The 15,405-nt window shown below is 39.2% G+C and overlaps 1 protein-coding gene across 1 annotated transcript in view; it reads left to right on the top strand.

Annotated features, from left to right (window-relative positions):
* Positions 1-7,238: 7,238 nt before the first annotated feature.
* PPM1E (protein phosphatase, Mg2+/Mn2+ dependent 1E) overlaps positions 7,239-15,405 on the top strand; it is a 205,436-nt gene continuing 197,269 nt past the window's right edge. The window contains exon 1 of the mRNA XM_031966498.1: positions 7,239-7,953. Coding sequence (XP_031822358.1) covers positions 7,490-7,953 — 464 coding nt within the window. The 5' untranslated portion in view covers positions 7,239-7,489. The remainder of the gene's footprint in view (positions 7,954-15,405) is intronic.

Genomic DNA, 15,405 nt, shown 5'->3' on the forward strand with positions numbered 1-15,405 from the left:
AGAGAGAAAAGAGAAAAGGAGGGACATAGAAGAAAAAGGGAAAAGACAGAAGAGACAGACTTAAATACAGAACACAAAGAGAGAAAGAGCAGGGGGGAGGGGGAGAGAGAGGGGAAAGAGACAGAAGGAAAAAGAGAAAAAAGAAAGAGGAAAGAAAAGGATGAGAGAGAGAGATACATATACCTACACAGAGAATATCTGTCATTACAAATGTATAGAAAACGTCTAGTTACAAAACTCCTTTCCTGATGCAGATCAACACTTGTTCTATAATTTGTGGTCTTAGAAAGTTATTTGAAGGCACTGAGATATTAAGTGACTTGTTAGGGTCACACAGATAGAATATGACAGATTTAAACATTTAAACACAGCTCTTTGTGACTTGGACAACTCTATCCTTTATGCTATGCTGCTGCTTCTTCTAATTATTATCAATGTGAAACTTGCAACCATTTTGGGAAATTTGTTTTGTAGAATTTCATCCCCTAAATTCCTATTAATTTTATGATTTTTATTCCTTCTCTGGAATAAATAGCAATGTCTATTGGAATATACAATGTCAATTTGTTTTGAATCCTAGTAGGCCTATCAGTTCTGAATTTGGATTTGTGTCACTGAATAAAATGAATATTATGATATAAAGAGTACGCAGCAGATTTGTATTCCAAATTGATGTTATTAGTTGGAGACAATATATAAAAACTTTAAAGGCAATTATCCATACTTCAGAAAATTATTCCTAAATATTTCTGTAGTGTTGCTTTTTTTTTTTCTTGAAAGGATGAGCAGAGGGACCCAAACAAAGCTTTCTCTTCTTTTCTTATCCTTGAATGAACAACCTTAAAAATAATGTATATAATAGGTTTTTCCAATGAGAATTCAAATGAAAATTTCTATTCTAGTCTTTCTCTTGCTTACAACTTTGGACTTGTTTATCATAATCTGTTCCATAGAGCTGGTAAGTTCCTCAGTAAAGCCTATTCTTCTATTGCTGAAACCTTGCCCAAATTTGGTTCCCTTACTTAGTGTTGGATATATTTCTTGCTTGTATTCCAGATTTTGTAAACCCTTTGCTATTTATTCTTGCTTTACCTGTTCACCTTAAGCTCCCTAAATAAACACATAATCAGCACTAGTCAGTCAGTCAACAGACATGAAGCACAAACCAGGCACTGTGCTAAGAGCTGGAGATATAGCTATATCATTATCAATATCTAGCTATCTAGCTATCTAGATATTAAGGTAAAATATATCATCATCACCCTTAAGGAATTCAGATCCAAATGAGGTGGATTGGGGGGAGGTGAATCAGAACAGAAAGGTGGGATGCAAACCAAACACTCATTGGAAAGAGGAATTGATCAGTAGGTAATTTTCTATCTGTAGGAAGCAGGAAATCCCTGTCTCCTTAAGTGGAAGAGAGGAACGGAAGTTCATTAATGATTTCTGTATTACCTGAGAATTGTAGGGAGAAAATCTCTTAAGGGGGATATTTCATCCAATCCATATTCAATCACCACAATAGTCATATCTTCTCATGGCAACATCTCCTAATCAGTGGTTCTCATAGATTTTATGGGTATAAAAACTGACCAGGGAACAAATCAGGAATACTGATGTCACCTCTCCTCATATCTCTTTTAAGATGGAGAATGAATAGCTCTTCTTGAACTCTATGCCTCTATTTCATGTTATAGCCTTTCCCCCAGAACTCTCTATGAACCAATCCTAGATACAGCCTCCTTAAGTTTCTCTCCAAAGCATCAAGAACTGAGCATGCAAATTTTGAGCCTGTAAAACAGGAGTACATTTCCATTTATAATAGTGGTTAGCCCATAAATCCTCAGAAGTAGTGATGATCTATTCCTAACCCTATACATGCTCCAGGGGATGCTCACTGTTCACATTGGATCAAAGAGTTTAACATTAAAACCATCATCAGGAATGTGTTAAAGGCAAGTTGCACTTTAGCAAACATTCATGGAACTAGATTTTCTTCATGGTCTATGACAGCAAGTTATTCAGTTTACTGAACAAAATCAATATAAAGAAAATTATGTTGTTGATGTTTCTAGTTGAAGACAAATTATGGAAACCCACAGCTACTATCCATACTTTGAAAAAATGATTCCTAAATATTTCTATAGTGTTTCTTGTTTTGTTTTGGTTTGTTTTGGCTTGGTTTATTTGAAGAGATTAGGAACAAGGAAACAAAAATAAAGTTTTCTCCTCTATTCTTTTCTTGTCTTTGACAAATAAGATATCTAAAATGAAGGTTCAGGTCAAAATTTCCATTCTAGTTTTTATTTCTTCTGCTTACAACCTTTATTAGTACAGAAAGTAGTCACAACCAGCTCCATGGGATTGGCAAGTTCCTAGGAGAAGCCCATTGTTCTACTCTTGGGACCCTGCCCAAATCTGGTTATGGTCCTTTGATGTGATAATGGAATCACATGGAGGAACATTATAGGAGTTACACATATTGCTTTTAATCTTAAAATATTAATATCATTATGATATGAAGCACATTATGATATGAAGAATTTAAAGGTGGAACAGCCCTTCAAGAGAATTCAATCCAAATCTTTCATTTTCCAGATGAAGAATCTAAAGCCCAGAGGGATGAAATTTCTCAAAGTCACCCAAGTGACCTTGTTGTTTCAGAGCTGGGACATAAGCCCAAGTCCTCTGTCTCCAGAGCCAGTATTTTTTTTATTATTGCACTAAGAGCAATCTTTCAATCAATAATCAATCCTTTCTTCAAGTGGTCCTGAAACTAAAACTCCCCTCTTTAGAAAACTAGGTGTTCTTGGATTATCTTTTCTCTAAAGATCTCAAGGTAAATGGGTGAACAAATCACTTTTATGTTCCAGTTCCTTAGGGTTTATTTCAATACTTTAGAAAATGCATGATTTTATAGATGTGGACACTTTTATCAATGATCACAACCCTTCTGCAATGAATTGCCATGGCTCAAAAGATTCAAAAGGATTCTTGTGATAGGATCTCCTAGAATAGGTAGAATGGTACTCAAACAGACAAACAGTCCATTGAGAGTCTTTATGTAGAGACTTTCCAGGTGATTAGTAGGACCTGGCAATATTTATTTGCATCTCATTGGCAAAACAGTCAAGAATGTTCATTGTTCAAAAAGAATCTGCTAAGCACCTGATATGTGCTGAGTACTGGGGTTACAAAGGAAAAACAAATAGTCTTTGCTGTTTAGGAACTAAAATTATATAGGGGGAAACAATATGTACCCAGAAAAATAAATGCAAAATATATGCAAAATAATTGGGGAGGGACTGGAAAAACCAGAGGGATAAGGAAAAGCCTGATGCAACATTTGAGCTGAGTCTTGAAATTAGACTTTAATAGATGAAATTAAAAAATGTAATTTTTGCATTTTATCCTAAAGTAAATAGAGAACATGTATAACTTTTTGAAATGAGAAGTGACATGGTTAGGACTGTGTTTTAGGTATGTCAGTGAAGCTGTGAAGATTCTGAAATGGAGAGAAAAAAGACTAGAAGCAGGAAGACCAAATAGGAGGCTGCTATAATAGTCTAGGCAAGAGGTGATGAAGATCTGAACTAAGATGGCATTTGTGAGAGTGGAGACAAGATGCAAGAGATGTTGTGGAGGTAGAAATGACAACTAATTGGATATGTGGTAAGAAGGGATGAGAGAGATCAGTGTCAAGAATGATACCTAGGTTGCAAAATAGAGCCTTTGGAAAGATTGCTGTGCCCTCAGTAGAGATAGGAAAGTTAGGAAGATTAATAGGGTTGGGTTGAATTGGGGTGGGGGATGAGAGAGGAATGAAAGTATATTCTATTTTGGATATATTGAATTAGAGATGTTAACACAACATCCAAGGTCACTTTCATGGATTTTAGAGGGAAAAATTTTTGTAATCATATTTTTCTAATTTTGGTTCCTACTATTCTTTGCCTTTCAAATATCAGAAACTACTGCTAGAGAATTTCATTGCAGGTTTGCCACCGGTGATTACTTTTTTGGTCACAGCATGTTTTCAAGATCAACAACTAAATCTTAGATTGTGTTGAGATTTATAGTGGTGAAAGAAGTATTCCCACAGATGAAATTCCTAGAAATGTAGAAGTAAATAAAGAAGAAGATGAAGGAAATGTGAAGAGTTAAAGGGTTAAAAAAAAAGTGAAGTATCTGGGGCTGTAAGGTAAAACAATGTAAAAGAGATGAGACATTTTCTTACAGTAGTGAAGTTTTCTGCACAGGGACTCCATGATCCCAGCACTACTATTAACAGCCAATAATGGCAAAGCTGCTCTATTTTAAGTGGACTCCACGGAATCCTTATTGATCCTCCCTGAAGGGATTACTATTTAAGAATATTGTACATCTCCCTCAGATAAAAGCAAGCATTTTTCCCATTTATGGTACCATTAGCATTGTAACATGTAGGTGTGAGCTTTTTCTTTCACTTTCTATCACTGTCAGTAATAATGTTTTCCCAACATATATCACTTCTCTTTGATATGCTAGTTGAGTCATAAATTAATGTCACAAATAAATGTGATCTAGACAGAGTAACTCAATTGAGAAGCAGGGAGTGGTAGCTTAATATTGTTACATTTGACATCTGTGCAGTCTTGAATTGTTAAATGTCAAAATGTGAAAGAAAACCTGAGAGGCATTAACCAGTCATAGGGAGCTAAATATTGTGGTCATTTATGCTTTCAGCAAAAACTTTTCTTTAATCTTTACAGAAGGTATTCTGAAACAGAAATGAACAGGTGGGTTGAATAACAAAGAGAGCTGAGGAGTTTAAAGACTTTCTTGGCATCAAACAGTGAAGTTGCTCTACACTGTTGGTGTTTTATAGAAAACATACATAAATACATTTAGGCTGTCTGGCAGCCGTCTTATTTATTGGGTTTTACCTTTGAGACCAAAATAAATATGAGGGATTCATGTACAGTATTTAACATTTCCTGTCAGGTATTATTTAATCTCCTTAGGTTAGGACTATGAATGCAAATCTTTATTTTACATGATGCCATAATATTGTACATTAGGGCCAAAACCATTTGATCTGAAAATAATAGTATCAGGAAAGGGATTTAGGATATTATATGACAACAGCTGGCAGGAGGAGTATCTCTGCCAGATCCAATTAATTAACAGACCTAAGGTCAGGCAGCAGCCAATGGAATTGGCCTTATGCATAGTTTGTGAGGATGTGTGGCTCTGGGTATTTGTCCCAGTGATTCCATATCTATATCATATGACTGTGTAACCACAGATTTAGAAACCAGAAGGAAAGCAAAGTAGCATAATATTACAGATTATGTGTCTGTCACACATCTAACAATTAAACTATGCTGTCCCACAAAGGCTGAAGCTATCTTCTAGCCCTTCACTAAGGAGACCTTATCAATGAATCCTCTTCCCTGCACACTCAGCTGGAAGAGAATCCTGACCTCTATGAAGATGGGATACATTGTCTCACTTTCTTCAGTTTTCCATACATCCACTCCAGCATTGCTCAGATGACTTATTTAAGACTTAAGTTTATGATTTTGTTTTGACTCCCAGAAAGGGAATGGTAGTGGTAAATAGAAAGGTACTTAGTGTACAGTAAGAATCAAATATGGTACTATATATGGAAATATATTTCTTATACACAAAAGTAATGCTAAACACAGAATACTCACAAGTGTATACTGGATAGAAACAAATTTGAAAGAGTGTCAACACTTCTGGCATTGTTTTCCCCATGGCTGACATTTGAACACCATCTAAACCTAAGGCATTTTGTAGAACCCCGAGTAGAAATTTTAAATTTCACCTTCACTCTTCACTGTCCTTTCTCACTCAAGACTTTTAGATCAGGGCTGGGACTCATCTGGGTACCCATTTACTCACACAGTTCTGTCCTTACTACAAGTCAGCTCTGAGCAAAGGAAGGAACTGCTGAACTTATCAAACTCACAAGGTGATCTCTAAATCTGGACATACTCATATCAGGATCAATTATTCATTTACCTAAGAAGAGGAAAGAACAAACACAGAAGGAGCAGCTCCAAATCCAGGATCATAGGCAAGACATGGGCTTTAATGGCCATGTGCTTACTGCCAAAAGCCAACCAGGATAGGATGGGATAAACTGCTTTTCCCACTAAGCCTCAGGGGAAGCCTCGGGTAACAGTACTGACACAATCTGCTACATGAAAAGAAAAGAGAGACAAGAATAGTCATTCCCTTTTTAAAGGTCCACTGAGTCATGGTTTTTCCTAATCAGTAGCCAATGAGGGGATTTCTTCCTCATCTCAAAGCAACAGAAATCTTCCAGCCCTGAATTCGGCATACAAGCCTAGCCAAAATCAAACAGGGTTTCTGCCAATTCGCAAAGGCTCAAGCTTTGAGGTATTACTTGGGGTCAGCTGGAAGCAGGAAGGCGTTTCATTTTGCCATACTCAATACCCATTCACATGTAGAACAGTGTAGTTTTTTTTTTTTTTTTTTCCCTTTCCTTGACAAGATTTGACCTATAATATACCAATCCATGGTTTGGGTGTAGTTTGGGTAGAAAAGCTCTTCCAAGTTCCGCTGTAAAGGGGAAGAAGGGGAAGGAAGGACAATTGTGGAGTAATCTATAGCATAATCTGTAGCATAGATGCTGTAGCATCTATAGCAGATGCTCTGAAATAACACCTTTAGTGCATATTCAACCAGCCTCTAACAATTCTCTTAAGGAGAGCAGATTCCTTCCCATTATAAAATGACAAGCAGGTGGAAGACTTGTTTCGATTTTAACACCATTCTACAGACGCGGAAACTGAGGTATGGAGGGGATCTTCCCGGCGCGGCGTCCCCGGTGACTAAGAGCCGGATCTGGGTCGCCTGCGCCCACCCCCATCCGCTCAGTCAAGAAGGATGGGGAGATACTGCGGTCCTCCGGGAATCCTTGGGTGGGGGGGGGGGGAGAAAAGGAGGTAGGAGGGGAAGGGACAGGAGCGTGATGAGTCCTGACGACTCTGCGGACCCGGCGGGAGGGACCCTGGGATTCTTAATTAAAGCGGGTTGCCATGGCGACGGTCTCCAAGGCGGCGTGGGCCCAGCTCTCCCGGGGGCTGGAGGGAGGGCCGCTGCTTGATGGGGATGGTCTCGGTTGTAGCCGGGGGCGCGCGTTCGGAACCAACTTTCTCTCCCGGGAGAGGAGGAAAGGGAGGGGAGAAGAGAGGAGGGGAAGCGGGGAGGAGGCAAGGGGACGCGCTCGGTCTCTGCTCCCGCCCCCGGGTCGCGCACGTCCGTGCTCGGCGGCGCGCACGCCTGCGGGAGCCCTCTCCAGGCAGCCCTAGTGCTGATCGCTCGTGCCGGTGCGGTCGCCCACCGCCCTTGGGGGAACCAGAAGAGGCTCGAGGGCAGCCCCCTGCCCGCCCCTCCCCCGGCTCTCCCTCCCTCCCCCTCCCGCCCGGCGCGCGCTGGGGTATGAGCAGCGAGGATGGCCGGCTGCAGCCCCGAGGAGAAAACTTATCGGCGCTTCCTCGAGCTCTTCCTGGGCGAGTTCCGCGGACCGTGCGGCGGCGGCGAACCCGAGCCCGAGCCCGAGTCCGAGCCCGAGCCCGAGCCTGAGCCGGCGGCGGCCGCTGCGGCCGAGGGGACTCGGGAGGAGGTGGAGGACGAGGCGGCGGCGGCGGCGGAGCGGGAGCCAGAGCCCGGCGAGGAAGAGGAGGAGGAGGCGGTGGCCGCCGAGGACGAGGACGAGGACGGGGACGGGGAGGGCGCGGAGGAGGGGGTGGCCGACGAGGCGGACCCGGGGCAGCAGTCCGGGCCCCCGCCCCCGCCGCCGCCACAGCAGCCGCCGCCGCCCCTGCCTCCGCTGCCGCGGCCGCTCTCGGAGCGCATCACCCCGGAGGAGGTGGAGGGCGAGAGCCTGGACCTGTGCCTGCAGCAGCTCTACAAATAGTTAAGTGGCCGGGACGGCCTCTGGGCTGGGGATGGGGGAGGGAGGGGAAAGAAGAAAAGGGGGGCGAGATACTGTCCCTAGTCCCCCCTCCCGCCCAGCCCGTAAATCCCGCACCGCCCACCCTGCCGCAGCCCCCGCACCCCCAGCTCGGGCCCAGCCTCCGTAGCCCTCCCTGATCCACCCCGGTGACCTCAAGTGCCCCTTCTTGCATGGTCCATTCCTCAACCCCTCTTTTGCTTTTCTCGTGGCTTTTCTTCTGTCCCCTCGTCTCTCCTTCCTCCTTGGCCGGCTCTCCAAGTCTCCATCCCAAGCTTATCCCCGACCCGAGGTATCTATCTCCGTTCTCAGCCAGCTCTCCAAGTCTCCATCCCTTGCTGCCCCCTGCTTTAGGCTACCTGCTTCCTCCTTGGCCTGCTGTCCAAGTCTCTTATCTCAGCTCTAGAATATCTCCTTGACCAGTACTATGTTATGCTTCCCTCCTGTTTCTGGGTGCCTTCTTCCTCCCTTATTGGCTGTCCCTACCTCCATTCTGTGCTCACCCCCGTTCCTGGCTACCTCCTTCCTGTCTAGTCTGCTCTACAAGTCTTCAGACTATACTCTCAGTTCTTCTTCCCGGCCAACTGTTCTCATCTCCATCCTATGCTTCTCCCTGCTCCTGGGTACCTTCTTCCCTGGCCTGCTTTCTAAGTCTCCATCCTCTTTCCCCCTGTCCTACGGCCCTCTTTCTCTACTCCCCCATTTCCCCTTCTCTCCTTGCCCACTTTCCCTGTCTCCATACTATGCTTGTCCTTGTGCCCCAATTCCTCTTTCCTGAACGGCTCTTCCAAGTCTCCTGGGTTGCCTTCTCACTCCACCCCTCTCATTCCACCCCCAACCATACAGCTGTGGGAGAGTGGTGACTATTCTGTCACTGTTCCAGGGGCTGGGAAATGCCTCCTGTGTAATGGCAACAGTAACAAAGATGAGAATGGCTTCTAAAGAGCACAAGAATGCCCGGAGACTGGATTTCCTCTCAAGGTGATGTTAGTGAGGAAAAAATGAAAAAGCCTTTTAGCGCTCAGTGCTGTGGGGGGAATCTCAACCAAAGAGGCCAACTAAACAGCTTTTTATTTTGGTCAGGCTTGGTGATTCCAGTATTGGGGGTGACAGAATGTTCTATGTCAATTCAGATCTGAAAGAGCTTTGCCATTAGAATACCTAATACTAAGAAACCCAGGTCACACTACAAATATGTGTTAAAGTCAAACTTGAATCCAGGTTTTCTGACACATTTTCTAACTTCTACTCAAAGCTTTCCCTCTAACTTCAGAGTTACAAAAATTTAATTTAAAAAGTGGTGGGAGGAAGTTAATTTAATAATAAAAAAAAAAGCAAGGAAGGAAAGGGAGGAGGGAAGGAAGGAAAGGAAGGAATGGAGGAAGGAAAAAAGGAAGGAAGGGAAGGAAGGAAGAAAAGAAAGGAAGGAAAGTAAATCAATTCCAAATTGAAAGACAAGATTAGGAGATGATTTGGGGGGTGGTAGTCAGGAATGGTCCTGTGAATGATTAAAACAGAAATTTAAGATTGGTTTGTCAAATGAAGAAATTCTGGCACGCTCAAGCACTTTTCTTTGGAATTAGGGGATGATGGCTGGAGAAAAGTGCTAAGGGTTTGGGTGCTATATGGTAAGCCCAAAATTTAAAGATCAGATTGAGTTCACTTTTTATTGGCTTCATGTAGCAATGTGTTACAATGGAATTTCTTTAAAAATTGATGTTTTAAATTGATGCCACAGGAGGATACAAATGAACTTGTGAAAACATTTGTAAACCTGGGAGCTTTTGCTATTTAGTCGATAATTATAATGCAAGGTGTTACTCTGGTTCCCAAAAAGCATGCTACTGCAGAATCTGCTATAATTAAACTGAACTTTGTCTCTGGGGTTTCCCAAAGGGTAGACTAGGAAGGTTGAGGAAGTATAAAACTTTTTACATATAAAACCAATACATAGTTACTGGGAGTCATTCTTAGTGTCAAAATAAAGGAGTCTTAAGAGGAAAAAGTAAGTTGAAGACAGGTAGGTGTGGGGTTACTATTAATATTTCATTTCATTGATTTTTTGTGAAGACTTTCTTTTAAAATGAGAATATCTACTAAAGAAAAAATTGAAGAATGCATTCCATTTTAGTTTCTCACAGTATTCTACAAGTTTTGACAGTTAATTGCCCTTGCAAATACACTTCCTCACATATTAAAGAAAGGGACACATTCAAAATGCTATGGAAGTTCCAAAAAATGCCATTAGTCTAGCTAATTTTATTGCCACAGAATACTGTCATTCCATAAATAGGCAGCTAGATGGTGCACTGGCCCTGGTGTCAAGGGGATCTGAGTTCAAATTTGCCCTCAGACAATTGACACTAGCTATATGACAGGGCAAATCAATTAACTCTAATTGTCTGGCAAGAAGAAAAGAAAAAGTAGGTAAATAAGTGGATTCATTTCTTTGATGAAAAGAGAGAGAGAATTTCAGTGTAATGAATCAAAATGCATTTAACATCGCAACTACAAAAAACAATTCAAACAACAGATTGATCCTTTACCCAGTGATGAAAGTTTTTAATTTGAAGAAAAAGCTAGTATGAAAATTAATTTTGACAAGGATAATTTTACCTTAAAAGAGGGCTTCATCTTGTCATGCTATTTTTCTAATAACTATACAATATGTAATGTTCTACTTTTATTTGGCAGTATAATAAAATGGCTGGTTTAATTGGTATGAAGTATGTCTATATAAACAATCCACAGCATAAAAACTGTTGGCTATTTTTCTTATACTTTACAATTCTTAGATTTTTTTTATTTTGGTAGCTGAAAATAAAAATAAAGATTTGTAAACGAGAATCAATACATCCAGATTCCTTAATGACAAAGGAAATGATATACAAATGGCCCCACTATTTATTTTTTGAGACTCTAGCTGAAATTCCTATTTCATGTTTTTCTCTGAAACATTAGAAAATATTGGTTTCCTAAATGCCATACAAAAGACTTTGAAATACAGCTGGGAGGAAATATGAGGTGCTAGAAATAGGGATCACTAATCTTTCAGAATTTTCTCAAGAATTTATCTGCTCTGTTGCCTTTAGAAATACTGAACACATCTTAAAATAGACTAAAGACACTTGTCAGGGTTAAAATATTTATATGAATATTCACATGTGTTAATATTTTCTACCATTGTAAGAAAGATGAGGCTAAGAAGGGTGTTAATCCTATCAGAGCAGCTACAAAATAAATCATTTCCCTCATTTGGCATGTTAACATTCTCAAAATAAATAGGCTTGCAAAAAGCCACAGTATCAAATCTTTCACCTTTCTGCAATGTTTCATGGGCCCATTAGTTAAAATTCTATTGTGTGTGTGTTTTTTTTAAAGAAATTCATAGAAATTTATTTTATATTTCCTCACTCCCCAATCCTCTCCCCCTCCCCATTTCACTGTGAGTTATTCAAGATAATTTTGGGAAAGGAACAGTAAATATTACATATAAAGTCTTTATCTTGCTAGCTTCTAAGTTTAGACACCCCCTACCCCTAACCCCCACCCAGCTTGAAATAAGCAGTTACACAGTTAGCTATTAAGATGAATCTCAGTGTTCTACTGGACAAAATTAAATTCCACGGAGTCATAATTAGCAACTAAAAAAAAAAGCTCAAGGTAGTATCTAGGAATAGCTTTTGGAGGTTAGCCTCAGGGTTCAAAATTAGAAACAGATACATCACCTGGAGATTCCTTAAATCTGAATAAGGAAAAAAAAAATTTAAAGAAAAATTTCCTGGGTAAAAATTCCTTGATTTTAGACTATTTAAATTTAAATTTTTTTGATTTGATAAGGCTTTTTTGTTTATTTAATCTGTAGCATGTTTAGGCTCAAATCATTTCAAGAGCCATTGGTAAGCTTAGTGAAATACATGTTCTGAAGTATCATTTATCCTGAAGTATTTTGCTAAAAACATAGTTATTAGACTCTTATCTTTCATAGGGTAAACTATTGAAGTGATTTGAAAGTTCTACGTGCTCACACTAAAATACATTGTACAGTATTTTTCTCTATAATTGAACACCTGCTCAAATGTCCACTTAAAGATTCAAATTAAATATTTTAAGAACTTAATATATTGTACGGAGTTAAGGACTAGACCTGAGATTTTATTGGTATAGGCCAGGGCTTCTTAAACTTTTTCTACTCAAAATCTCTTTTTGCCTGAAAAACTTTTATGCAACCCCACGTATAGAGGTATATAAAATAGGCATACAAATCAAACTTTACTGATAATAAATCATAATTGTATAACTCCACATTCAGTTATATGATCTCATATGAGTTTCTAATCTATAGTTTAAGAAGGTATAGAGAGTTCCTACATGTGAAAACTTCTTTTACCAATGCAGGCCAGTACCTTTTCTCCAACTTTTCGTCTTAGAGTAGACTAAACCATTAAAAGAATAAGTGATTTTATGTTATGTGTTAAAGAAGAATCTTGAACCCAGTACTTCCTTCACTCCCTGTTTGTTATGCTGTACTGCTTCTATATCTTTCTGTTGTTCAATCATTCAGTTGCCTCCCATTCTTTGTGACCCCATACATACTATCCAGGGAATTTTCTTGGTAAAGATACTGGAGTAGTTTGCCACTTCCTTCTCCTATAGCTTACATAGCTTATATTATTCCCATTCCTGAAGTTAGTAAAAAACAAATAGTCCCTTTTGAAAAATGGAAGTGATATATGCCTAAATTTACAATGATTTGAGAAAAGGGATTTCTAATTGGTGATGGTAGCATATTATACTATAGTAGATGTTAATATGAGGTTACATATTTATAGGTTACATTGTTCAGTACTGTGCACTTGATTTTCTTTTACTATACTAGGAAAACTATTTCACTCAGTTATAACCTAGAAAAATCAATGTTCTCAAAATCTTTTTTAGTACTATGTGTCACATTTTCACACAGGTTGCTCTTCAAACAGTTATTCATTTAGTTTGGGTTGGACTTCCCAAAAGGGAGACAGAGAAATCCCAACAGCCTGGCAGCCTTAAGCAGTTCCAGATGGTCTGCTTCAAGGAGGAGGTGGACACAAAAATGTCATGAAATTATTAATTATTGTTTATTGAAATAACTAGGGTATATTGAATTATATTTTGAGAAAAACTAGATTTAAGGTATGACTTCATTTCTGACACAATTAATAGTTGGAAAATCACTATATTATATCTCTATTTCACATATATTATTCTTTCTATTTTCTCAAGATTTTTTTATTTTCCTAATACTTATCTCCAAACTTGTAACTTCCTCAGTATGAAGAATTTTTAGTGTTGGGGCAGCTAAGTGGCACAGTGGATAGAGCACCAGCCCTGAAATCGGGAAGACCCGAGTTCAAATATGGCCTCAGATACTTAACACTTCCTAGCTCTGTGACCCTGGGCAAGTCACTTAACCCCAATTGCCTCAACAAAAATCCTATTCAGAAGGGCCAACACTGCAGTTGAGTTACATGATGTTTATTTTATCTATCAGAATAAAAACAAACTGAACTAATATTGTTTGGATTTTTATCTCTGCTGCAAAGGAATCTGTTTTTCAATCTGGAACTAAGATCACTTCACATATTTGTTCTCTTGTTAGAACTTGAGATGGAAGGAAGCAAGGAAGAAAAGCATTCACAAACTCAAAACTTCAGAACTAGAAAGAAACTTAGAGGTCATGTAACCTAAATGTCTCATTTTACAGATGATGAAACCAAGGCTTAGTGATTTCAATTAGTCAATAAATATTAAATTCAAGGCTCTATGCTTTTATATTTCATTTGGGGGAATGAAAGAAAGCTCTACAACATGCACACAAATAATTAATTACAAAGTGTATTCAAAGTAGTATGAAAAAATTTTAAGATGGAGAAAATGCTATAACTGGGAGAAGTTGGAAGATTAGGGGTGGATCAGGAAAGGTTTCATGAAAGAGGTCACGCCTGAGGTGTGTGTTGAAGGAAACTAGAGATTCCATGAGGTAGAAGTGAGGAGGAACTTTGAGCTTCGAGAGACCATTTATACAAAAGGAGAAAGGTGAGAAATGGAATGTCACATATGAGGAATTAGTCCAATTTGATTGTATTAGAGAGAGAGTGGAGAGTATTGTGAAAAAAGACTGGAAAACAAGTGGGAGTCGGATTGTAGAAGTATTTAAATGCTAGTACATTATCTAGTTAGGGTAATACCTCCTTGTCTCAATATTCACAGGTCACAGTTGGGTTTCAAGGGTACTGAATACCCTCATATCTAGGTACCTTGTAAGTTTGCAGGCCTAAAACTATAATCCACAAGCCTCCATTAATGAACTTGCCTTTAAGAAGATACAATTAATTCAAAGAAAAGTTCCTTTACCAGTGCAGTCCAGTATCTTTTCTGCAACTTTTGGTGTTAGAGTGTAGACTAAAGCATTAAAAGAGTAAGTGATTTTTGAGTGTCACACATCCAGTGTCACAAAAATTCAAAGAATTCATTTACTTAAATGGCGGAGTGAGAACTTTATCTATAAAACATTTCCCCCCCTGTAAACCAGGAGTGAACTTTCTTATAAATTCTTGCAGTGTCTCTGGGAAGAATGACCACAAACTTAGAATAAGTATGTGTATATGTATATAAGGAATACATGTGGTCATGGTTTTTGTACTGCAGAACCAGGATATCATTTCTCCTCTTATGGTTTCTTCATACTTTCCCCTCTTGCTTGTGGTATCTTCACTTAGTTCTTTGGACTTAATTTTTAATCCCTAACTTTCAGAATTAATTTTCTTTTGAATCCATAGTTGGCTTTTTCTGTACTGTTATAGTTTTCTATATCACTATTCATGAAGCTCTTTCTTGCTTTCCTATGTGTATCCATTTCTTTAATTTCTCCTGGATGTATGTCCCCCATTTGTTGAATAGCCTCTGCAAAATGCCATGGTCAAAGAAGGAAGGGGGGAAAAAGGAGAATCTCTTTGGCCATCCCTTCTTCCCTTGGTTTTCTATAGTGAGGTCACTTTTCACAAAATTGCTTTTCATTATTAATTGCAACCTCAAGTATTTAATTATCTCTAGGCTTCAGAAGGCTTAGCTTTTTAAAAGATCTCTAGGAATGTGACCAATCTTTAGACAATTAATGCCATTTCCCCTTTAAGTCAATCTGAAAACTTCACATTTCATAAAGGAGTATCTTTGAACATTGTTAGCATATTAACATTTTATTATCTTTGTTATCTACTGCTTTGTATGATTATATCAACTGAGGTGGGTTGGTATAGGAACCACCACCAATTCCTTTACTAAATGAGGATCTGGTTTTTGTATTGTATCTAGAAACAATAGGAAGCCATTGACAATTTTTCAGCTTGGCGCATTGCATTTTAGTAGCATCGATTTAA

The sequence above is a fragment of the Sarcophilus harrisii genome, chromosome 4, assembly GCF_902635505.1.
Source record: "Sarcophilus harrisii chromosome 4, mSarHar1.11, whole genome shotgun sequence".
Taxonomy (NCBI): Eukaryota; Metazoa; Chordata; class Mammalia; order Dasyuromorphia; family Dasyuridae; genus Sarcophilus; species Sarcophilus harrisii.